At 40.6% G+C, this 26,235-nt stretch overlaps 1 protein-coding gene across 3 annotated transcripts; it reads right to left on the bottom strand.

The window, feature by feature from the left end:
• Positions 1-1,035: 1,035 nt before the first annotated feature.
• RRP1B (ribosomal RNA processing 1B) lies at positions 1,036-26,225 on the bottom strand. Of its 3 annotated transcripts, XM_050902930.1 has the most exons (16): positions 26,093-26,225; positions 20,869-20,951; positions 19,871-19,928; positions 19,069-19,154; positions 18,275-18,336; positions 15,899-16,028; positions 14,367-14,431; positions 13,645-13,808; positions 12,970-13,064; positions 12,029-12,126; positions 11,501-11,520; positions 10,959-11,084; positions 9,412-10,154; positions 6,312-6,458; positions 5,488-5,554; positions 1,036-4,374 (listed from the first exon to the last, which is right to left on the bottom strand). In XM_050902930.1, exons 1-16 carry the CDS (start codon positions 26,223-26,225, stop codon positions 4,184-4,186), a joined length of 2,268 nt encoding a protein of 755 aa, XP_050758887.1. In that variant the 3' UTR covers positions 1,036-4,183. The 3 variants fall into 3 exon arrangements, with proteins under 3 accessions (XP_050758887.1, XP_050758897.1, XP_050758906.1); XM_050902940.1 differs by lacking the exon at positions 5,488-5,554 and having other exon boundaries at positions 4,277-4,374; XM_050902949.1 differs by lacking the exons at positions 5,488-5,554; positions 6,312-6,458 and having other exon boundaries at positions 4,277-4,374.
• Between the last annotated feature and the right edge of the window lie 10 nt (positions 26,226-26,235).

Below are 26,235 nucleotides of genomic sequence, written 5' to 3' on the forward strand. Positions count from 1 at the left end.
ACGGGCACCGAATCTTACAACGACCCCTTGGAGTGCGGCCAAGGGCAGGCACAAGTTTTGCTGTACAGCACTCCACCAGAGTGACTAAGATCCTACAGGGCCTGAAGGTGGCATAAGGTACTGCAATAAGTCAGTCATATCTTGGCCCCATGGCTAAACTACAAAGGAGGATTTCCACCTGACACTGTGTATAATAAAAGCACATGCAGCACTTAATTTATGGTTGTATGCTATCACTAACTATGGTCTTCAACACTGTCAAAACATACTACCATCTAGAAACTTCGATGTGTGAATTTTTTTCAACATGTAATAAGAATGTCAGTTTTACAGGACTTTGTTCTGAAGGAAATCTGTTTTCATTTTACCTCAGAATTTATGTTTTAATTGTACTAGTGCCACTGCTGTGGATAGGTCACTTTTCTTTGTCTGAATAAAGTTTTTTGCATTTCTGAAAGTTCTGTGCCTGTCAAGAAAACATGACTCATTTTTTTATTGATCCCACGCAGTTGCTGGGCCTGTCAGCACCCGAGATGGAGATGCAGTGCTCTGTGCGGGAGTCCTCTATGTACGTAACTCCATATGGCATGCTGCTGCTAACAAACATGCAAACATCTTTCAGAGTGCCCATCTCTGACCTACTTTGGCACCTGCACAATTAGACCTTTCAAGTACACTTCCCGCCACATTATCACTTCAATTGCCAATTTTAATTGTCAAGGAATGACTGTGTGTGATGTGTTTTGTATCTCCTGAGCAATCTTTCAGCTGCTGGTATCTATTGTATGGCCCAAGTAGAAAGGTCAGAAGCTCAAGGTGTATGAACAGGTGTATCCTATCACAACCCTACTCACTTCTGACATGTGTGTGAGTCTTCATCAGTTTTGGTTATTTATACAGTAAGAATAAAATAGAGAGAGTGCATGCACGCATGCAAGAACAACTTCCTTTGTACTTTCAAGTGGCCCCTTGGATACTATGCTCCCATCTCCCACCCCCAAATTTACAAATTTACCCAAAATACAATGTCCACAAAATACAGATGGTTTATTGGACTAGAGTAAATGATGTAATGCTTAGACACTGTATTTATATTAACAATGCTGTTGCAGAGGTACATAAAATGACACATGGATTTTTTTTTTTCTGCCTGTAATTAAGTCTAAGCACAGGAAATAAATGACAAAAAGGGTGTTTGATGCTTTTGAAGTCACACAGCTTTGACAGACTATAAAAGATCTTGCATACCCAATAATTTAATTTCAACTTTTTGCCTTGCTGAATTAATTTTGTGCTTTTAGGTTCTCTTGAAGCTATAAAGAATTATAAACTATTAGAGCTTGAGAAGTACAAAGTTGATGAGATTCGTAACAAAAATGTAGAGACAATCATTACAAAATACTGTCCTTTAAAAGGTATGCCACATTAACTTACTTTGACTCAGAGCATGATTGGCAGCTGCAGAGTCAAAATAACACTATGGAAAAACCTATGAAGCGACATCAAACAGGTCAGATCAATTTTCTCTTTTCCTATAGATACATCTCTCCTTACAGTACTATCATGTCTGTGCAGTGGATATACCAGATGTTACATTTATTTCTCCTTTTTTTTTTTGTCTTCAATGTTTATTGGAATTTTCACTATCCAAATATTTTGGGTAACGTATTCAATTTGACCCAGCAATGTCAATTAAACTGCATTGACAGTGCTTGGTTTTTGTTTGTGAAGTTCTCCTGAATGAAATTCCAGACACCACTGAAGACAATACACACCACAAACGTATATTTACAAAACATTCCACCAGTTTCATGGCACAGATGGTTTATGCATGAATCTCAACAAGCAATCACATCACTAAAATTTTAGATAAAAAGCTGACTGCCATTTCTGCCCTCTCCATTTAGCACTGTGGGCAACAAAGTATTTGGACAAGCAACAGGTTCAATGGATCCACAACCAACAGAAAAAGATCCAGACAACCATTTAAATACATTTCCATACAGGCTGTATGTATTAAAAACAAAACCAAACAAAACCAAACCCCAATGTGTCCTGATCCTGGATTTTTCTGTGTGCACCAGATCCACCTACTGATTGTTTGCATCTATATCCTTGGAGGAATATGGCATCTTCAACATAATGCATTAACAACCATGCACATACAAATGCTTTTATGCATATTCCACAAAAGACTTCTCACCCACAGTACAAGATAAACAGTACAACATATTGAACAGTCTTTGTTAAATCCTACTTACCATCGTCTTGTCAAAAAAATGCATTATGCTAATATACAATGAGATTTTAAAAAAAAAAAATGAACAACAATTGCTGAAACAGCAAGTATTATTAATTCTATCAGATGTATTCTCCAGATTTCTTTACTGATCAGTCAAACCAATACAAACTAAACCAAAACCAAATTAAATGAGAAAAGACAAGAGCAAAATGACTTTCTGGCAGTACCACAAACCATGTGCTGTCACAAACTTAGTGCAAGAACTGGCACAGATTAGAACTGAGCAACTGAGACCAACCAGCAATCTACAAGTGCACAAGTATATTGAAGAAATTCTAGATGAGCTATGAAGGAGCAGTTTCAATCCAGTTGCTTACAGGGAGTGATGTGGCAGAGGACAGTCAGCATCAAAGACTGGTAAAAAGTAGTATTGAAGTATGCAAATATATTATGTCACAAAATTTAACTTTGCTGGCTGAAGTAGCCAAATGTTTACCAGTTACCACAAGACAAGGTAATGAAGCAGGCCTACCCTCTCTCTTACAGGATCACAGAAGTAACTGGTGGGAAGCTTCAGGAATAGCTTTGCTTTGGCATCAGGTTGTGCTTTGAAGCTGAGCTCTAACATAGAGATCCACTGCAAAGCCTTTGCCTCATTCGTATAAGCAAAACTTCGAAAGAAAGATTTCAAATCCTTCAACCGTATCAAAAAAGTTTTTATTTTCATTTGCTCTCCCCTTCCTCATAGTTCCCCCTCAGAATACATTAATGGTCTCTCACAGAAGTACACCTCATTCTTTACCAAAGAAGCAAAGAAAAAACAAAACATGCACAGTAGTAATAAAATATCCAAATAAAACCAACGCAAGGAAATGCTGCAGAAAGAATTCTTCTGGTTCTACATCAAAATCAAAACCAAGCTTTCTGAGCTGTAAAGTTTTACCCTGTATTGAGAGGCACCAAAGCTTCTACAGAGAGATGTGTGTCCTAACCAAAGATGCACTACACCGATCTAGCTCACTTTAGGACAATCAGAGGTTCATTCACTTAATGAGATCCGAGTTCTGGTAAAATGTGGTGACACCAGCTGCTAAAGAAGAAAACTAGGAGTCTTGTCAGACCTTCAGGAAAGACAGCAGTGGGGGGTGAACGGGGAGACCTGGAAATATCAAAGATTTCTCCTGTGCAAGAGCATTATTTCAGTTACAGTAAAGAGAAGCAGCCAGCTTACAATATGACAAGCATAAGCCAGCTTTGGCACTTGTGTTACTGAAAATAATGTGGTGACTGTTCCAACTCAGCAGGCAGCCAGCTGTGAAGGTTTATTTGCAACAGTGACCACTTGAGCAGCTAGGCATTTCTTATCCCAGGGAAAGCTTGCTTACTATCTATAAAGCTACCCAGGTCCGGCTGTTATTGAACAGAGACATGAGGTAATCATTATTTCCAGAAGAATTAACAGGATGCCAAGGGTGACACAGGAAAAAGGATGTAATAAAATTTTAAAATACATGAGCAACTAGTAGGTTTAAAATCTACACTGTCTTTTTCCATTTTAAGCCCTATCCAGTGAAAGACAGTTTAATAGCATGAAGTGCAAGTTTTCTTAAACTGACTCAAAAAAGTTACCGGAACAATCAAACCCTGAACACTCCTTAACTAAATGAACAAGTCTCTCGGGAATGACATGGGCAAAGACCATACTTTTTGTAGACCAAACCTGAGCAGAGACTGGATTTTGTTTCTTTTCTGTAAATAGACAAAACAAGTATTTCAAGATACAGCTGAAGTGGTGTCAAAATAGCGATGTCCCAGGTCATAATCAGAATTTTGTATATACAATTCGTATTAACTTAAAAAAATAAGGAAGTTCAAAATACCTCCAGAGAACATTCTAGGTTAGCAAAATGTCCTGTACAAAAGTAGGCCACATCTGTTGGTTTACAAGAAGTCCACAGCAGTTGGTCTCTTCTTAGCTGATATAGCAAATGGTTTCTTCATGTGAGGCTCTCCTGCTGGGGTACCTGTGGGTGACTTAAGCACTCCATGACGGGGTTTCTGTTCAGGATTGAAAGCCACACGGGAGGGTCCTTCTGGGCTCACTAATATACTTTTGTCAGTCTTTTTAAATTCTGTTGAAAAGCAAGCAAACAAGTTAAAAGAAATACCACCCCGTGGAATAATTGGGCATGTCAATCAATTGTAGAATTGTCCAACCCTGGAAGTCTGTCTTAGATCCTTAAGTCCATCACTAAAGATCAGAAGCCTAAGACTTCGGGGAAAAAAATGGAGAGATGGTGGTGAAGCACATCTCTTAGAAGAGACCCTTCAAGAATGGGGTCTGTTGCAATCCACAGAGAGGCTGTGAACCATTCCCCATGGTTTCACAGACCACCAGAGACTCTCAAAAACAAGTGTTCTAGCTATCCTGAACACCACCACACTTTTGTTTAAAAGCTGGTGATGAATAAGAAGTGGCTCTATTCTGACTGTTAAATAGCACTGTTCTAGAGACTCCTGGTTATCCCTTCTGCCAGCAGGTAAGCATTTTTGTTCTCTTTGTGCAGCTGTGTTACATTAACATAAACACATATATCAAAACCCACTATTCTCCGTTTGAACTTGGCCTATAGCACATCTCGGGGGGGGCTAAATGAATACATGGAACAAACTTTTATGCTATGTAGCAAGACATTTATTTAACAGGGAAAACACTGTCTGCTTACACGTGGGATCCAGAAGTGAACTGACATTTATCTACTCATTACCAATAATAAATCAGAGGCAGCTAAGGAAGAAAAAAAAAAAAAGAAACTTTGCTATTATACAGCCTGAGCTCATCAGCATATCAGCACCTTTGTCCTGGGAAACAGAAGTGAGCAATGAAGACTGTGAAGTGCATGTGTTTCCCTAAGAGGTGCCCTGCAGAACAGGCGGCTCAGCAAGGGGAGTTTGTCGCTCTGCTGCACCATTTTCTATCTGTAAGGCTCCATCTGCAAGTCAGTAATGCAGCACCCTGGAATTGTGCAAGTCTAGCTGTTGGGCCGAATGTCCTAAACTTTACCATCTCCTCTGGACAGGAACTTGAGGATGGTTTAAAAACTATATACAAATATTGAGACAAAAAAGGATCAGAATCATCCTGTTCTAGAGAGGTGAAGAGTACAGGTGTGTATGAGTGTGTACAGCTTCCCCCTTCCTCGGCTACAAGAGAGTGTGGAGACACACAGATGTATTAGACTCACCAGCAGTCATGTTTTTATTCAAGCCAAACGTGACTTTTTTGGAGCTGGATGACTGCAGCTTGTTCAGCTATAAAGCAAAATAAAGACATGAAATAAAATAAGATTTCTGAGGCAATGCTACGAGTTCTTTTACCTGCATCCCATCAAAACTGATGCAAAGCAGCTTACTTCCCTTCATTTGATTTAGAACTCCCTCAGTCCTCTAGCACTGACCGCTGCTAAGACAGCACTGTTTTTCTGGCCAAAAGCAAACATATTCCATTTGTAGAGAAATCACATACTCTCCTCAACATCATTACGTAACTCAACAACAAACAAGAAGATATTTGTGTATTAAATACACTGGCCCCACTGCACTCAGGCCTCAAAGCACAAAAAGGACTTGAAAAGATATTGTGTGTTAAAAAGGTTTAGAAGAGAGGGCAGTGTTTTGAAGCCCTATACTGTTGCCAGCCTCCACAAATGGGAAGAAATGGAGGCTCAAAGTCCCTTAGCAAGACTGAAAGTCACTTTATGCTTTTGCTTTCTTGCGAAATGAGCAGGTTCAGAATGGTGTCCTTTCAACAAGAAGGTATTTCTGAAAGCAGGGGCAAAGGAAGAAGAGATTTTAAAGATGCCTACAACTAATTTTCTGAAACTCCAGAGCCATATGTGACTCTGTCTACAAGGAAATGCAACAGCATTTCCAGTTTTATCTGCCCGTGTTAGGAGACTAACGCAGAGTGGAAAAGACAGCATGAGTGAGGTCACGCCCTTTGCTGGGGCAGGTAGCTTGGGAAGAGACCTGTGCCCAGACTCAGCTGCCGTCTGTGAGATCACATTACCTGCATGGATGCCCTGGTGGAAGAGATGGTGCTTCTGGCTTTCCTGAAGAATACTGGCTTTGGTAAGGTTGATTTTTCAAATTTTACAAAATCACTTCCTGGTTTTGCTTTCTTTTTCTTTAATGATGATAGAGCAGCATTGCTTTCCTATAAAGGAGGGAAAGGAAAAAACGCTCTCAGTACAAAAGTACTGTAGTTAACTATACCTAGTACAGTGATCAGTGCTCAGAGCTTACCACACGTGGCTTCTGTAAATATTGCCACAGCTGAGAGAGAGCTGGTTCGTACTCACATAAGCTAATCATCATGGTTAACTCTCAGGAGTTAATTTTGCAGTTAGCATGACTGAAAACAGAAGTTTAAGGCAAGCTCTGTGCAGAAACAGGGAGGTCATTGCAAAGGAAAGAAGGAAGAACCTGTAATACATTTGCCTGGCCCGTCAGAGTGCAAACAAACATGTTTTCTTCATGTGCATGAGGCTGCCTTACAATTGATCCAGCTTCCCTGCACACAAGTGCTGATTTTTTTTTTCCTTACCCTTAAGAAAAATCTCTTCTGTGGTACCTCTGGATGCATAAGATACGCAACTAATGAACAAACCCAGCTTTAGACTAAGATGGAGACTTTGGAGGAAAAAAAAGTGGAGTATGAAGTCTGTCTATACTCTCAGAAATCCAGCTATTGTGTATTGCTACTAGTTTGCTGCCTCAAATTCATACTGAGCATTTAAAACAATCCTTTTCTCCAGCACAAGGCAATTCTTAGGACCTGTACTGGCAGTGCCACTAATGAAGCGCACCGCTCCAGAGCTTTCCAACCTGTTGTCTGTGGGCCCCAGATATCTGTGGACTACTGTGAGGGGAAGTTCAGCTATGCTTCACATCAACCAACAGATGTGAAGTTCCAAAAGCAGTCTGCAGCCGTGCTGTGGAAAATGTCCAGGGGACATGTCCTCTTTTGATTTGAAAATCACTTCTGCTCTAAATAAAGTGAAAAAGCATTAAGTCTTTTAGCTTTCTGAATTCTGGAGACAACTGTGAAATAATGCTGAACTCGTCTGGTTTTTCCCCTTCTCCCCCTCCTCCTCCCTCTTGATATTTGAAGCTAATTCTTTGGAGGTGTGTGCTGTCTTTGAAATCAAGAATCAAAACATGCCCCCATGATTTCTGGGCACAAGACCAGTATTACATATGTAAAACCAGGAAATAAAACAACGTTATTTCTCAAGCAATGAAAACAAAATTAGCAAAGCCTAATTTCCTCCACATTTGTGCGTTTTAGCTTTACCCTGCCCTCTTCTTTCTTATACCAATACTCTCATTCTCCTCCTGACTCAACTCCCAAGTTTCTCTCCTCGTCTCTGTCCCCCTGCTCCCGCTCAACACGCACATATACACACAGCTACCTGGACTGGGCAAGAAACAGCAAATGCTGTAGTTTCTTTGGAATGACACATGGGAAGAGTGGCCCGCTAGCCCGTGCACTGACTGGCCAGCCAGCCAACAGACAAGTGCTGGGGTCATGCCGCTACCTTTCCCTCAGTGGCTACGCTAATTTATGCCAACAACTAATTTCCATGAAGCTCGCAGGAACTTCATTTTGAATCTATTGTGGGTCTTTGAACCTGTTGGTCAGTTGCAGCAAAGTTTTACAAACGGACATGAGGGTAGCATAATCATATTTTCTTAGAAACCAAGCTTTTATAGAGAAAGAAAGACGAGGTATGCAACATGGAATATTTAGGCAACAGGAGACAAAGCCAACGGTTCCTACTTCGGAAGCCCTGCAGTGAGAAAAATGCAATTTGCATACTGGGGAGAGAGCAATGTTTTGGTTCTTCCCTCTCAGTACTTTATCATCAAAAAATATAAAATGTCAAAGCTATTTTAATACTATTTAAGCAATGTTTCAAAATGCATTTTTTCTCCCTTGAAGGACTGAGTGGTTGTATCAAGTTCATATACAAGGCTGCACTACTTAACTAATCATACAGTTTTAAACTTAAGTCAAACAGAGGTGGGCTGATAGGCTAGTAACGTGCACTTTTTAGTCAGAGGAAGATGGAGTTGTTTTGTATTCTGAATCTCATTTATGCTTTATGAATTTTCTTTCCACCAAAGTGAGATTGTCAGCAAGATTTCCAAGAATATAACAACCCCTAAATGTGTTAGGGTGAATATACACACAGGAAATGAGCAGTTATAAGAATGTCAGTGGCAGGAGAGGCAAGAACCCCTGCACTCTCTCCCTTAGCCACGCTACCAAAAATATACAGTGCAAAATGCTTCCTGACTCTCAAATCGCTGAGCAAAATCAACCCTATTCTACTTATTGCCAAGAAGAAAATGGGGGTGGGAGGTAGAGGGGGAAAAACCTAGCTTGTTCCCAAACTGCAAGACATAAATTTTTGAAGAAGACTACAATCAGACCTTCCTAGCGAAAAAACACAGTATTGTCTTTATAAGAAACTGGACCATTCATCCATGTGATCACACAGCCACTGATGACACTGAAGGTCACAGTGTCATATTCTCTGTTCGTTCTTTCCCCAAATACTTTCCCCATACAGCACTAACAATTTGTTTAAGATGGAGAAGTGAGCTAGCAAAAGAAGCCACTATTGGAATTGCTGTGGGCAATTTCACAAGGAGCTTACACTGATCTAAGTTTGTGCTGCTGCTGCTGCAAAACGGATGTTCCATCTTCCCATTCTCATGCTTTTGCCAAAATATGCCCTTTGTGAACACGCTATAAGCTCAGCCAGAGACCCAATGCAAAAGAATAATTAACCCAGGGACCAAAAAAAAAGAAAAAAAAGAAGGAAAAAAGACAACCCCATAACCTAATAAGCCAAGTTTTTGCTAGATGAGTTCTTTCAGCTGAGTAGCTGGCACAGGCTTTAGTGTAATTGCACAGGAGGGTGTAAGACCGTGGCACTGGGTGTGGATTTCTGGGAATTGAGTTGTTTTTGGTGACAACGCATGACGACATCAGCACGCAGCCTGCCCATGAAGCCCCACACTCAGAAAGCTAAAGCCAAATTTGAAAATGAGCCTGGCAGTTCATGAAGAAGGCAGAGAAAAGAACGAGATATACGTACCCCCTTCCTGCTTTTCTTGCATGCAGTCTCCAGAACTCCATTGGCTTCAGCAGAGTTTAGCACCTCTTTTACTTTTCTCTTCTTTTTCAAGGTTGCTGCTTTCTGGCTGGGGACTTTCATCCCTTCCAAACCAACTAGCTTTGTCTTTGTCTTCAATTTGACCTTTCTGGAGGGCACAAATTCAGAGTCTGCATCTCCTGACAGGGTCCCCAGCAAGCCCTCCTTGTTGGATTTCATGTCAGTTTGCTGCAAAAGGGTATCCCCATTCACCAAGACAGCCCCTGCTTTCTGTTTCTTTTTCACAACCTTAGGAGTTAATGGTGTGACAGATGGGCTGACATCCTCTGCCTCACTGGCATTAGCTGGTCCATTCTGACACGCTGGTTTTACAGAAACATTTTGCACTTTTGGATTCATTTTCTTCAACTGACTCTTTTTACTCTGTTCTGCATCAGTCGGACTGTTCTGCGCAGACATACTCTGATTTTCTCTAGTGTCAGTTGCTACATTTGTGGTCTCATTTGCCTCATTTACTAGCAATTTCTTTTTCTTCCTTTCCTTGTTATTTTCTGGCACCTTTCCCTGGCTAAAAACATTAGATCCAGATGTTTCAGCTATTCCCTCCTCACATTTTCCATCAGCTGTTCCAGAATCAGCACTTGGGCTCTCCCTCTTCTTCCTTTTTTTCCTCTTCTTCTGGGGAACTGATGCCTCCTTTGCACTTGACATCTCTTGTTCATCCTCTAAATCCACCCCAAAAAGAATGCCATATAACACAGATGTGAAACACAAAGGTACTTACAACAACTGAATTTTATCCTATTTTTTTTTCTTTTTCCTTTTCTTTTAAAATAGATGTACCATTTTCCTGCTATCAGCCAGCACAACAGTTTTACTATTACAGCTGGTCAGGACATTGCATTCCTCTGACGCCTGGCCTAATTAATATTTTGCTGATCTTGCCTTATCACAGCTAACATCTAAGCCATTCCCTGCGGTAACCCAATTTTGTATAGCAATATTGCTAGAAAAAGTTGTTATTACCCACCTGTTCAGCCCATCAGAAGGGCAACTCAGGGGTTCAGTAGTTTGGTGAGATATTTTTGGGTATGATTGGGCTTGTGCCATGTCAATATAAGCTGCGATGCTAGAGATACTTGCACATGGTTCTCAGTAACTCTCTCCACCTTTCCAGAAACACCCCCAAATTCCTATATTCTAACAGTCATCCTATTTTAAGAAGACCAACGTGTTTCTGTTTTCCTACAGTAAATGGAACTGGTCAATGGACCAATGCAAACAACTGCTTCCAGTTCTGCTTTTGATTGAAATTTTTGAGGTGATGCTTGCCTCAAAATTGATAACAAAATTCCCACCACTTTCAAAGAGACCTTAATTTCACATTTAACCTTCATCGCAACATGATACAAATCAGCATATCCTGAACAACAGGTTTGCCGCCTTCTGAACAGCTTGTATCTGATACTTTGCCAAATTACACAAAAGACTGCAGACTGTGTCTCTTCCAAAGGCTGATCTTGCCTTACCTTTTACTTTTTCCAACTTGTTTTTCTCCCAAGACTTGATAGCTTTTTTCTTTCGCCTTCCCCTGCTGAATTCATCATCATCTTCATCTGTAGAAACGTCTTCGGGAAAATCTTGGGGGAAGATTCCTGTTGATGAAGAAGGATAAGGTATCTGAAAACTAACAGTTCTATTTCTATGAGCAGTTATGCTGTTCATATACAGAATAACTTCCACAGAAAGAAAATCAACTCCTTGTTCCCCACTCAACCCGAAAGAAAATCATACGAGTGATTCTTATTTGTTTAAGTAAAAATAATCATCTTTCATTTAAGGACAAAGTACAGGGTTGCTCAAATTGTGAAGGGGATTTGGCCACCTCACCAAAAACGTGTAATGTGTCTTAATGAGATTTTAACCCCACCCCTCCCCAACCCCCAAAACAGGATTCTTGAAATACACATTAAAAAAAAGAAAAGAAGATTTGCAATACACATTGTACGGGAACATTATATATCCTTTAACAGAAAGACACTACTGTCTCTGTATGCTGCTCAATCCTTACCTTCTGCTAAGTCCTGGAACCTGGAGGTGGGGAGGAAGGGAGAGAAGGAAAAATAAAACAGTATTACTGGTTTAGTACCAATAATAACACTAACAGCATAGCGTCACTGTACTTATTATGGTTTTGTCAAAATAGGAACAACATATTTTACACAGGAAGTTAGAAAGAGCTCATTCCAGAAGAGATCTGCCCCAGAAATCCAAAAACTCAAACCAAATCACTGACGTATTGAGAAAAGAGCAATTTAACACTTCTCCCATACCTGTAATTTGCATTACACACAATCTAATGTCACATCCTGCAGTACAAATCCACCCAGTGTAGATACACCTCAGCTAGCTGCCATTGTCTAGTAGCAACGAGCAACAGTAGCACAGGCTTCAGGCGCCTTATGCATGTTATCCAGGGCTGTGAGACAAGCCTGCTCTCGTGACATTGCCACCAGGACAAGCGAGGGTGGAGAGAAAGCAAAGTAAAAGTTGTGTAGGACAAGGTGGCACATGCAAGGTGTATTTCAACAGAACTCACTTTTTGACCAGCTTGTACAGACGCTTTCTGTTAAGGGAAGGCGTATTTTTCTTGCTCGCCAATTCAAAGAGTTTGTCAGCAACAGCCTTATAATCAAACTGTTGGAGGAAAGTATGATACAGCTTTTCTTAGTTAGCTTATTCATGCAAGATAACCCAATGCAACTCATGTTATCAACACTTCAAGTAGCATACACATCCTTTAAACAGCCACTTCCTTTAAATCCAAAGTATTTTTTCTCTGTTGAAATTTACACCCCCTTCACACATGTATACTGACTTTTACAGATGGTTGCTTCCTTAACAGGATAGTTAACTCAGTATCACTTTCTCAAACATTCCTAACCTTAATTCTTCCTCAAGAGAGAAGCCAACCAACTTCAAAACTCCTGCAAATATTTAGCTAAATATCAGATTTAAAGTGTGTCATGTCCTAATTCTTGCTTAAAAGCCACAGATGCATGAAGTGTATCTACCCGCAAACGTGTTTGATGGGTGGATCTGTCAAAAAAACTACACTGCACTGGAAGTGGGTCTAAAAAAACCCAAGTTGCAACATGTTACCCTCTCTCCTAGGTATCCCGTCATCCATTACTTTTGCTCTTACGGTCAATGAAATTTATGCTGATTGCTTCACCACCCACAGTGACTTGGCTTTTACCATACATTTTTGAACTCTTGAAACAGGAAGGGAGGAGCAGAAAAAAGAAGGTATGGGAGAGAGGAAAGAAGAATTCAGAATTTAGACATGGATTTATTTTCTTATAAACTACTCACAGAGTACACATTACATAAATACCACCTTACATTAAAGAAGAAGGAGATTAAAATTTTGTAACATGTTTATCTGATTAACACCCTTTACTTCTCTACCTCTTGAAAGGGATGGGAAAAAAGAAAACAGAGGGGGAGTATCAGTAACAGAGCAAGCAAGCCACAAACCTGAAGAACAGTCCCGATACTGTCATCAGCATTTTCATAAACATCCTCTGTTTTTTCAGAGCTCTGCACTGATTTGCTTGACAAACATCTGTCTGCTATTATAAAAAAAGACTGAATTTTAACGTTTAGTTTGTAAAAACTGAGATAGCACACACTACTCTGATAGACAGAAGATAAGGTGCATTTTTCTTCATGCGATCTTGTGAGCCTGGACTGATTTAACTACTTTATGGCACCATTATGCAATACACAACTGTAGCATTATCTGAGCACCTTTTAAAAAATTGCCTCTGTACCAGAGTATATCTGGATTGAAAATCTTCCTGCTCAGCTTTTTAAAATTTTTTTAATTTAAAACTCCCACAGAATGCCAAAACCTCATCTTCTTAAAAAATGTTATGGACATCCAAGAGCCAAAAGCCAGACTGGGTTATCATCTAGCACTGTTGCAGAAAGCTGATACTGCCTGGTTTTATAGAGACCACTGATTTTTGTGACATGTTCTTTTGGAGTCACTTTGTTTAAGCACATCTGAAGGGAAGACAGGAAAACACAATTATCCTTACAACACCTTGAAAATGTGTTTGACTGGTTCAAAGCAGAAATGTATTTTTAAGAAACAGATTTTTAAATCCTAGCAAGTGTTACCAAGGCCATTTAGAACCTCCTCCTCACCTTTGGTTTTCAGCACCTCTTCATTTTCCTGTTTGTCTTCTTCAGACACATCCTCCTCATCACTGTTGCTACCCAGTTCTTTCATTAGGTCCTCGATGGCGTAGGGGGACTGATCCACAATGATCTCAAAGATACCAGTGGCTACAGCATGCATCACACAGCGACTGCATTACAAGAAAGCAGGGATGAGAGTCAAAAGAAAGGCAGAAGCATACACACCCTCCCCTCTCACATTAAAAAAATGGAAATTTGAGGAATACAGGGAAAATGGGTAAGAAAGAAGAAAGTGGAAGAGCATTTAGCTCTCCAGATGAGGAAAGTGAACCTGTTACTTCCTAAAGAGAAGTCCTTTAATCCAAATAGTGTCCTGCCACTGTTCCCCTCTTAAATGTCACTGTTTATATGCTGCTCTATATTACACTGCAACAACAAAGAATCTAACCAGCTCAGCTGTTCTATGCATGTTTAAAAAAAAGAATAACCAGACAAAACCAACCAACAGAGGTTGATGTAGTTCTTATAAATCCATGAAGAATATCTATAGCTTTGAGAAACACAAGTTATCTTCAAATGACTGTGCACATCATTAGTAAAATATCCTTCTTTCTCTACATTCTGAAGTAATACTGTGACTCTTCTTCAATCCATTTATTACCATATGGAGTGGTATATGCAGAATTTCTTAATTCTTAAAAAAATATTTATCCTTTCATTAAACTTACTCCTTTGATTTGGCAGCAATTTTGCAGAAAGGTTCAATGAACTTGAGATTCTGGTCTGCTGTAAGCTGTATGATTAGAAAGAGAAAAAGAATGAGTACAGTAAATATTGTATGTGTACACTCAAATTCCTTGAATATTTGGTGTAGGGGGATCTTCTTTAAGAAGTTAAGTCAAAGTCTTTCAGCATAGTGTCTAATTCCAACTGACAGGAGTATCCAGTGACTTTTTGTTACCACTGCTACCACCAACTTCCAGATATTCCCTGGAATCATTATAAAAATGTTGACTGCTTTGCAGACTTTAATCTACTGAGTACAGAAATACAGCAAAGCTTCTTATTTTAGATATGGAAACATGAGGCAGAGAAAACTTAAATAATTTCGTGCTCTTTCACAAAGAAGGTCTGTAGCAGACATGAGTAAGATCTGGGTTTCTCTTAACTGGACCGCTTGGACCAAAACACTGTCAGTAGTACTAAAGATAAAAATCCTTCCCTAAATTCAATTTATGACCATCAGCTGTGATTTCAGATAGCCTAGGGGACTAATTCCCTATGCTTCCTGTGAGTGGCTTAGCCATGGAATGAGGGTTTTGTGACTGTGGAGCTGCAGAAATTATTTAGGCTCCAAGTGCAGGCACTTCTCTTGTGTAGACAACATCTCTCTCACAGTCCACAATCCAGAACCACAAAAACTGCAGGCAGGATTGCTTTCAATACTGACTGCAAAGAACACAAGTGGAAAACTGCTAACAGCTTCGTCCACTGCAAGGAGATGTATCAGATCCCAGAAACAAGAGGAGGTAAATGAGCAGAAGCCTGGAACGAAGTGTGGGGCAGCAGGCAGCTCGCCCTAGTGGAGTAACAGGAGGCAGACCCTTTGGAAGAAGTTCAGCAGTGATCGCTGCAGTAACAGGCTTTCAGTTGCTGCAAAACTCCACATCACTGTAACATCAACCAAAGCTAAGGGCAACTGAAACAGCAATATACAGCACAGAAAGACAGACGTCATCAGCAAAATGAACAACTGGATGTAGAGAGTAAATTGCTCAACGCACAGCCAACAAGGTTTGAAGCTGACAATAAGCAAATATTAGACAACTTTGACAGCTCACTTTCTTCCTCTATTTAGGTATTACACAATCAGCCAAGAGCAGGCTTTATGTCAGTTTTTGCAAAAGCAAAGACTGACAAACGTGTTCACACAAGGGAAAAGATGTTAAGTCCCTTCTGTTGAAACAAACAAATGAGAATGGTCTAACTTTTCTATCGCTATTTCCAACCTCATTTTGGAGCAGTATATCAGTACTCAGGAACTTGAGAGAAACTACTATATTCTCACTGTGTACACTAAGACATGAATAAAAGTAAAAGCATAAATTGTAATAAGTCACTTTCTTCATGCTTATTCAACATTGCGATGTTACATTTAAAACTGTTAAAACATACATAACCTAAAAATTATATTTCTTCTAAAATGCTGCATGCCACAGTTAACATTAATCAGGAAGAAAATTACAACATGTTTTCTAACCTCCTTTGCACCAACTTTAGCCAATTCATCCAGATAGATATCAATGAAATGTAACTTTATCCCAATGGGAGCGTTGCTGTCTGGGTCCATAACTTCTTTCATTAGTAGCTGCAGGAATAGTTCAATTAGACTGGGGGGGGGGGGGGGGGGGGGGGGGGGGGGGGGGGAGAAGAGAGAGAGAAAAAAGAACAAGATATTTATATTCAATTGCTCATGTTCTATTTGCTTTGAAAACAAACTCTAGTCATTCACAGTTTTACCTGTTCTTTAAGACAGCTATCCAACACTCTTAAGAAATAAATCCAGTGACCAATTTTCACATCTTAAAGCAAACTTTAAAAAAAATCCATCCATAATCAGAACTCCTTACAGTCTAGATGATTTTGTAGCATCAGACAATCCACTCAATGCAGTTTGCTACAGTGAAAAATCATTGTTTTAAAATTCACACCTTAATTTGGACTGAAGTTTATTATGCCATATGACTGATGGGTAGGAGGAGGGATTCTGCCATTTGAGCAGGGCATTCCGAAGACACAGCTGTCACATTCACCCATCCTTGATGGGCAACACCTTGTACCCTTCCATTTTATGAGACAATTTTCATTTGGTGCACACCCAAGGATTAAATTTAATACTGATCCTTCTCAAACTCATTTCAACTGTGCAGACTTTGCCTTCGTTAAAGCATGTTATCCACTGTCCCTTAGAGCAAAACAATTACACTGAAGAACAGATCGAGGGCTAAGCCAGGCATAAAAAAATCATCATCCCAATAGCTCAGGCTAGAAGTGACTGAGCTGTGTACAAGTAGGCCTGTGGCTCTGTTCAGTTACTGACTTCTGGAGTACTAACAAATACTGCTGGAGTGACATGGCTCAAAGAGACATGCTGTCCTTGCTGCATCTAAGCAGCACTTGGGACTTTTTTCCCTGAGGCCTACCCTTGCTATCCTTCAGGAAAGCAAAGCTTTGTATATTCCACACTTTCTCCCCTGGCGTTCTGTAGGACCTCCTGCAATTTTGCCCAGAACAAACACTTCCAGTTCCAAAGAGAATTTAAAGCATTCCAAAACCATAACGATTATTTCAGCTTTACTTTAATACTCCTTTCTTCAAAAGCATTTTAAAAGAAGAGAGAAATGGAAGACATGCTAGGCAGCTTCTAGGCTCCACCTAGGAGGGAAAGGCAGCTCTTGAGCTCCCTCGCTCTGCGAAGAAAGGAATCATGATCTTCTCTTCTCACATTGCCTTCTCTGGCGGTGAAGGGCCTTCAGGCCATCCTTCCAGTGAAGCTGGAAAAAGGGAGGCCAAAGCCATAAGAAACCTTGTCAGAGATCAGTTTGGGTGACCATGTCTCTGCCACGGGAATGTGTGCGGGAAGAAGGGCTTCGGCTTTATCACACCTCCTCCCATGCTTACTGTTCCTGTCAAGGAGCATTTTCATCTCTTCAACCTGTGGGCATTTACCCAATGCAAAATTAAGGTAGAACAGAGGGGATGAGGTGTATTTTAGCTTTGCATTCCTTTCTGTTTCCACAAAAACATGCCTATATGCATTCCACATTTCAGAAGGCAAGAGAGAGAAAGGATAACCTTAACACTAGGTTATCAAGCCCTTTTAATTGAAAGACTTAAAGCTCTTCATCAGTTTAAACACAGAGCAAGCTTAGAAGTGGGACAAGAGCTCTAGACAGAGCAAGATGACTGCAATTACTTGCCATTTGATAGAATATGGAAGAAAGACAAACAAAACCACTGATGTAGACAACAAACAGGAAGCCAGTTTACAATTAAGGAGTTTTGTCTTATCAAAAGACAAGTCACCATGATTAAACACAGTAAAATAAAAATTTAAAAAAAGTCACAGCCAATCAGAAAAACAACACAACCAAAAAAAAAATTCCTTTTCTGTATTTTCTGGGATGCAGGTTCCCTGTCTAATCTCTCCACAGGTGATATTCCATTGATAGCTCTCCTGGCTAAATCAGTCAGATCTAGCAAACTGCATGAAAAATTTGGAGGCCTCAGATTTCACGACTGCTTGGAATACCACACGACAAACTCCTACGTTCAGGTTTTGCATAAGCATACATGAATTACTTTCTCAAATCTTTCTGTGAAACACACACTAAATGGCTTAGGTGAACATAAGAGTTACTGATTGCAGTGTGTATTTAAATTAATGAAGCATAACACCTAACTTTGTTTCTAAACTACATATCATAAGTGATCTGGAGAACAAATAAGCCTTAGGGTTAAGACTTCATGACAACGCCATCAATGGAGAAAAAGGATCTATTAAATGAAAATATATTTCATAAAGGTAAATTGAGCAACTTCTTTATGATGCAACTACATTCAGAAATCTGCTTACCTTTCATCCCATTCATTTCTTTTCAGCACTTCAAAGGATTGCCTCAAAATCATACGCATTAGCTGCAAAATACAAAATTTGTTATACATGTTGTTCATGAAAACGGATAAAGGAGTTACTGTGACTGTAATATGAATAGACTTCTTAGTAAACCTCTTCGTAGCACAAGGTGGAAACCTTCCTTATATGAACATTTTGACAGACTTGTCTATCATGTCAAGCAACAGAAGGATGCTGTGAAGCTCAAAAGACAATAAACTATTTTCAAAGAAGATTAATGTGATTTTGTTCTTTACAAAGGTAGGTCTTTTAAGATTCTTCTCTCACTGATTTTACTATTTATTTTAATATAGTGTTTCCTACAGAAAGAATTCTGATAGCTGAATGTACTACAGTGGATACTTCAGTGGTGGAAAGCTGGGGTTCTAGTGACAACTACTTACACAGAGTCATAAAAAAGTCTTTAAACAGTCTGATCTAAATAACTGATGTTGATGCAGTGCCCTCTGAGACAGTATTTATATTCCGTATAGAAATCAATGAGAAACATCACTATGTTATAAAGGACGACAAACAAGAAAGCACTTGCAGCATGGCATAAACCACAATGGCTTTTAGATTTGCAGGGGTGAGTGAAAGCCTTTAAAACAAGTATCTGTTGCAACGTGTGAAGAACGTAGTCACTTGTCTTCTCTTACAATACACATAAATGCATGTGCAGACAAAGCTGCCTTCCAGCATACCACCTCCACATCTTTTCTTGCAGAACAGATCTACGAGAGAGTTAGCATTACCATATAGTACTTATCAAGACGCAGATTGTCTATCCCATTCCATTCACGGTTCATAGTTTGCCAAAATGTCTGAATGAACAGGTGTCCTGTAAGAGAGTAAGAAAAAATATCTGCATGCCTGGAACAACAGTTTATTTTGCTAACCTAAAAGAATCTCAAGAAATCACTTCATGTGAGAAAGGGATGCATTTCCCTAGGGATTTGCCTAATGACAGGGATAGAGCTATGGGAAGACATACTTGAGATGGGGACAAGGACAAGTCAAACTTCAGAACAGCACAAGAAAAGGCACACAGTACTTTTAAAGACAAGTGTAATTACAGGGACAGCTTTGTATCTATTTTGTGTTACATACACACAAGTTAGAGCAAAATATCCATTCTGCACTCATTTCTACCCATGCAAGTTTTGGCATTGACTGAGCACTCTATTTCAAGTGAACTTTGAATCTAGGTCCTTAACAGCTCATGAAACAAGGTTGGTTTTGAGTAGGAAATACACAGAACAAGTAAGTCTATGCAGAATGGCAAAGTAAGGGGACAAGTTTGCTTTGCTACCCACCCTGCAAAGTCTCACCTTTATCACATTGGAGATACAACCCTTCCCCTGCAACAACCAGAAACAAACTGCATCTCATGCTTCCCTTAATGCAATCACACACACCAGCTGGACAAAAAGCAAAGAAAAAACCCAAAGCAGTACCCCTATCTAGCTGTCTCTATTCTGGCACTGGGATAGTGTCCACAAAATCACCAAAGATGAAAGTACCATACAAAGCATTAGATAATGAAATAGTACTTACGAGCCTCTGTATTCTGAATCACATGGATAAGCTGTGAGATATTGCCTGCAAGTTCCTCCTAAAAAGTAAATAAATATAGTTAGCATAGCACATTTCAGAGCTTGGTCTCCTCACTAAACACACAACCAGAAAACAACAAGAAGTACGAATATCATGAAATGTCCCTCAAAATGAAAAATATTCTCTTCACAGCTGCTTTAGTACTGCACTTATCCTTCCACTGGGATTAGGTCAGTTGTAAGAGAAGATTCAAGGGTACCAATCCCTGTTCATTTCACCAGATCGCTGCACAAATCATCTTTTTGACAGCAGACAAAATTAAAAATCCTACGTATTTGCATTAACAAATGATGCAAAGCTTTAGGGGTACTGTTTTCATATAGCTTAATTGTAGGTGGAGCTCTCTGTGCTATGTGTGAGATAAACCTTGTTTATGCAAACAGACAAGTAATTTGAAAACTGATTAAGTGAGGTGTCTAAGACCTGGTACTCCAAAACTGGTATCTTTTGAAAGTAGGGAGACAAACTGGTAGTAGTTGACAAAAGTCAGTAGCAGAGACAAAGTTGGTAGTAGAGGAAGCACTACCGACCTAACAAAAGAAAAGGAATTGTGAAACTTTCAAACTAGGCTAACTAAAGGTTGCATGTACGTTTTAGTTGCAGTTAAGGGCAACTTGCTGTTACTGCTTTAGTTCCACCAAATCAATGCACTTCATAATGGTATATACTTCAGTTCTGGTTTTGGAAGGTAAACAGCTACACCTGCCATTCAGAGGGTGACTCCAAACATGATGCCATTTAGGCTTCTGTTCATGTGGTGAGGATCACCGAGTTACAGTCACCTCTCCTGCACATGCCACATATGGGCAGCAGGGGAAGAAAAAACCAAAAGGTGAGCAAACCTCACTAAGGTAATTTTCACTATTCTAAATTAGTATGTCCCTATGGTGTATTTTAGAAGAGACCCACTCAAGCAAATATGAAACCAGTTACTATACCTGTAGCAGAGGTTTATCCTGCATCCACATACAATAGAACAGGCCCTTCCATATTTTTAGCAGTTCTTCCTGGCTGAAGCCACCTACAGTACAGAAGAAGTCTGAATGAAAACGAAAAAACTCACATTTCCACCAAAATATTTTCATGCAGTTCCCTCTGTTCCCTGCTTTCCTCTTTGTTTTTGTTATATTCTCGTGGGTAAATGTTGGTTCCTACTGTAAGCACTTGGTGTAGTTCAGTGATTCCATGACTGTAAGCTTCTACCTTGTATCGAAGTAACAAAGATTTCAAAGAAGTCACAGATGAGATGAGATGAGATGAGATGAATACTAAGATAATTCTGATAAATCTCTCTGGCATATTTTTAGCACCAAGTCTGAAAGATATTTTTAATGAGGGCATCATATCTAATTTTGCAAGAGAGGTGATATACAAATCCTTAAACAAAACCGACACGGCTTTTTGGTTTGTTTGGGAGTTTTTGTTTGGTTTGGGGTTTGTTTGTTTGTTTGTTTGTTTTAATAAAGTCTCACTTTACCAATACTTTTGTTTGTTCCTTACTAGGGGCTTGTTTTGATAGAATAAACTTCTAGCAGTCAACACATTTATCTCTATATTAAAATGTATAATCAAAGAGCCTGAGCAACTATAATGAAAACACTTTCATTACAGTTAGTCTTGAGATACAGTATCACCTGAATTTTAACAGCAAAGAATATTTTCACTATTAACAGCATAAAAATTCACATTCTAGTTGAATCACACATTACAGAAGGAAAGTACATGGAAAATAAAATTTTACTTTCAGTAATAGTTGCTCAAGAATGTTTTAAAAACTAGATTATTCATGACATCAAATACATTTCTGGGAAGTAAAATTATAACAGTATACTGTTACAAGGTAGCTAAAATACCTACTACAGCTATTTTCAAACTATGGCCTATTAAGTACTCCCAAGTAATTTCAAGAAAAATCATGTTGAAAAGGTAATAATCCTCAGTAAGCTCAAATTTGCTCCAAAAAGGTTACTGTCACTTTTGAAAAATTTTCAGGGGTCTGCCAATCAAAAAGCCTGAGACCCAGTGCTAGATCTAAATTGAGTACCTCCTCCTTGGACCAAGAAATTTCAAAGCAATTATCACTACTGCATCATTCTCCACTCAGACAAAAAATTGTAAACTCGTTAGTTAAATCGTCTACAGTCATGCCTGGTTAAAATGAAAGGAAGTAGAGCTGAGTGAAGGAAATATGCAAAATTAATTATAAATTTAACTTAGATTTGGCAATAATGTTAAGATTAAATATGAAACAATTTGATTCACTGATTTAATATTCATTGAAATATTAAAATTGATAACATTTCTTAACAGTATTATACACTACATACGTAGCAGTAAGAAGCAGGCTTAACCTCACATGCAGCATTAACTCTACAGAGGCATCAGACATTTAGGCTTATGTCTAGGGGATGTCAGCTGCTACCTATAAAGATGGCTCAGGAGTTCTACCCCATCTAGGGAACAGACTTCCATGGGGTTGCTTTTCATACATAGAGGGCTTTTTAAAGTGTCATAGGCAGTCCTTTGTCCATTTGACAAAGGACCCTGATCAAAAGGTTTTAGAGCAAGTTTCTTATCCTAGTCACTCAAAAGTAGTTTCAAGACTGTGTTTTCCATTTCTCAACTTTACGTGCCGTGCTGTCACCATCCACAGCTGGCAAATAATAATCATTCAAGCAAGGTTATTTTAAAACCTGAACCTACTGTATTAGCAACCACAGTGCGCAAAACTGAAGGCCTTCTTTACCTTAAAGCTACCTTGAGAGAGATTTTGGTTTTAGGGCTTGAATTGTAACTCTGTCCCTACGTACAGTGTGGGAGCTTGTGTTAGTAATGTTACAACCACTCACTGAAGACATGTTACTTTAATGCAAGCCTTGTGTCCTGGTTTCGGCTAGGACAGAGTTAATTTTCTTCCTAGTAGCTGATATAGTGCTGTGTTTTGGATTTAGTAGGAAAATAATGTTGATAACACACTGATGTTTTTAGTTGTTGCTAAGTAGTGTTTCTGCTAAGTCAAAGGATTTTTCAGCTTCTCATGCCCAGCCAGCAAGAAGGCTGGAGGGGCACAAGAAGTTGGGAGGGGACACAGCCAGGACAGCTGACCCAAACTGGCCAAAGGGATATTCCATACCATATGACGTCATGCCCAGTATATAAACTGGGGGGAGTTGGCTGGAAGGGGCCAATCACTGCTCGGGAACTAACTGGGCATCGGTCAGCATCACTTGTTTTGTATAGTCTAATTCTTTTAGTATTACTATTGTCATATTATTATCATTATAATTATTTTTCTTTCCTTTCTGTCCTATTAAACTGTCTTTATGTCAACCCACAAGGTAGGGTTTTTTCAATTCTCTCCCCCATCCCACTGGCTGGGAGGAGTGAGCAAGCAGCTGCGTGGTGCTTAGTTGCCGGCTGGGGTTAAACCATGACACCTTGTTAGCATTTCTGTTTGGAAGTTATGCTGTTAAATGTTACTATCATTAAAATTGTTGCAATTTGTCCTATTCTAGATAATGTCTAAGGACCAGATCCACATGGGCACATTTCAGTGGAAATGACATAAATCCATTATAGATCTGGGCCCAAGTAAGTGCAGCTCTGTCAGACAGGAAACCACCCAGCAATCTTTCCTCTTCTACTAAAAGTTACTTTTATTTACTGTTCTTTCACCAATTCATTTACCAATGTCGCTATAAAGATATCCTCCTATTATCAGCCCAGTACAGCATCGTGGTCTTTTCTTTCAAGGTAGCTAACAAGAAAAAAAAAGGATGACTTCCAAGGAATAATGTGCTCATCCAAGCTCATCTGCACACACAATGACTTCAGTAGTTCTATGCCTTCTGTAGAGTTTAACAACTTCTTGAAAATTCAGAGCTCTAGCTCTTCGAAGAAGCTTCCCCAGCATAACCTGTAATTCAGCCTTAGCACAGACCATACTGAGCAGTCCTGTCTACCTATGAAACATGTGACTGAGGTGAACGTCAGGTGAACTCCACCACCTCTTTCAAAAGTTAGCATGTTCTCAAATGTTCGAGTTAGGGTATGGAGCTGGGTTACCTAACGTGTAAGCCTCATCTCTCTCAGAACACTGGATGGATATAAGCCTGCTAATTAATAAATAACTTTAAAAAAATCTCTCCCCTGAACATCATGCTTTCTCTCCAAGTCCAAAGAAGTTAACCTTTGTTTTAATATTACTAGCTTGAATAGTACGTAACCATACGTAAATCTAAGAGTTCTGGAAATGAGTCACCCTTGTTTCCTACTCATTTGCATTTCATGGTGGGCTGACTTTAACATGCAAAAGGTTCACATCCCAACTGACAATTTCCCTGTGGTGGTTTCCTAATATCTTAAGGCATTAGCTTAATCTGCGACCTTTTCCCTCAGTTAGGGCACTCCTGTCCATCTGGCAGGCTACTTCCACAAATTTAAAGGAATCTGCACTTTGCAATGAGATGCACAGAGCACTACTGAACACAGAGAAGCCATGTTCAGCTTAGGAAGTCTCCAGAGCTAAAAGCAGCTGGAGGCTTAGAAAGTACTTGGGAAGAATACAATGTACACTTGCTTGCTCTTACTAGTCCCCAGGCAACCCCTAGATCTATGGTAACTGTCAGAAATGGGATAATGGGCTATTTGGCTCTCTGGTCTGAGCCTGTAAGGTTGTTCTTATGTGCTCTTCCCTCTGTCAAATGTGGCTAATGGGTCAAATACTGGTTGGAAAGGGAAGAGGGTAAAGGGAAGAAACAACATCTATTCCCCAGTATCTTTTCAAGGAATTAACTCAGGTTCAATCAGCATTCCACTTTCAGTTTAGCTCTTGGGGTGCCAGGTCTAGGCTGGCTTCCTCAAAGCCAAAGGAGTGTGTATGTACAAACCTCTGTACCAGTTTCCCAACCACTGTGGGAAGGTTTACCAGGTCAGACACACTGCTCTTCAAATGCTCATGACCAGTTTCCCTCCCGTGTTGTGTCCAGCTTGCAACACAGCGTACTGGAAAAAGCAATCCAGAAACATCACAGAATCTCTTGGGCATCTCTGCACCGTGCTCCTTATCACTCCAACAGCAAGGTTTACTGAACTGGATCCATGCATTCACACAATGCTATGACCGACCTCGTAAGCCTCCTATAACCTGCGTCCATGAGGAGAGGGTGCACAGGAGGCACCTTCAGGTGCAAGCAGCTTCAGACTGGCATGGCTAGACACAAGCTGTCTCCAGGGACACCACCGAAGTGCCCATGCACTGGACTCTTGGTTCTCAGGCGGCAGTACACAGCTCAAAGTAGGATAATAAACCTTGTTGGAAAAAACCTTTTGATACCATGAATGTGGAGGTAACAGGTAACCCAGATAATCTGAACAGGTAACAGAGAATCGACTGCAATTATACAAGTGCTGAAACACTCCTGAGCTTTCCACAATTCCCTCCAATGTTCCTGAATATCAGTCACGGAAACAGGCAGCCACCACCTCACCAGGCAGCATAGCAGAAAATAAAACGATACGCTCCATATACCGGGCTGGGTTTAGTCTAGATCAGCTCAGTGCATTTACATCCTGTTCCGGGGAACAAGAGTGTGTGAGCTATACTGCTCTGATCCTGGCAATGTTAATGCTGCCAGCAAGACCCCGAGCCCTCCAGTCCCCTGAACCGGCGCTGTGCCCCGGCTCTGCCCGCGGCCACCTCGGGGACACTTCATGGCGAGGATCCGAAAGGCCCTCTGCTCCTCTAAGGGCTGCTAGCAGTGCACTCGGCGCTTGTGGGATCACCGAGGCAAATACCTTCTGTGATGAAATACAGGCGTAAAAGTAAAAAAAAAAAATTTAAAAAAAAAAAGGAAAAAAATTCCCACAACAACAAAACCAAACCAACCAAAAGACCCCATCGGTGGCGGCCCCGCGGTGACGGACGAGGCCGGGGAACAGGAGGCGGGTCCCGGCTCCCCGCTACACGTGCTTCCCCACCCCCTGCCAGCCTGCCGGGGCCGCCGCTTCACGGCGCCGCACCGCACCGCTGACGGCACTGGCACCAGCCCCGGCTCCGGCCCCTGTGCCGGGCCCGGCCCCGGCCCCCACCACTGCCGTACTCGTCGGCCCCACCGCCCCCGGGCCGGCCATGCCGTGCCGCCCCGCCGTGCCGGGCCCTACCGGCCGGGCGCTGGGTCCGGACGCTGATGTACCCCCGCAGCTTCTTCACGGCGCGGTCCCGGATGCGCTTCTCGTTGGCGGCCAGCCGCTGAGCGAACTGGATCTCGGGCGGCTGCACGGCGGCGGGAGCCATGGCCTGTCCC

Source organism: Gymnogyps californianus, chromosome 1 (assembly GCF_018139145.2).
Source record: "Gymnogyps californianus isolate 813 chromosome 1, ASM1813914v2, whole genome shotgun sequence".
Classification (NCBI taxonomy): Eukaryota; Metazoa; Chordata; class Aves; order Accipitriformes; family Cathartidae; genus Gymnogyps; species Gymnogyps californianus.

Bases quoted from the DNA above. Each gene is read 5' to 3' on its own strand.
- RRP1B (XM_050902930.1), bottom strand. From the start codon at position 26,225: ATGGCTCCCGCCGCCGTGCAGCCGCCCGAGATCCAGTTCGCTCAGCGG. The intron at 14,432-15,898 runs GTTAGAAAACAT...CTAATCATACAG, and splicing joins CTAAAGTTGGTGCAAAGGAG to CTTACAGCAGACCAGAATCT. The intron at 13,065-13,644 runs GTGAGGAGGAGG...TTTTTATAATAG, and splicing joins AGAGGTGCTGAAAACCAAAG to CAGACAGATGTTTGTCAAGC.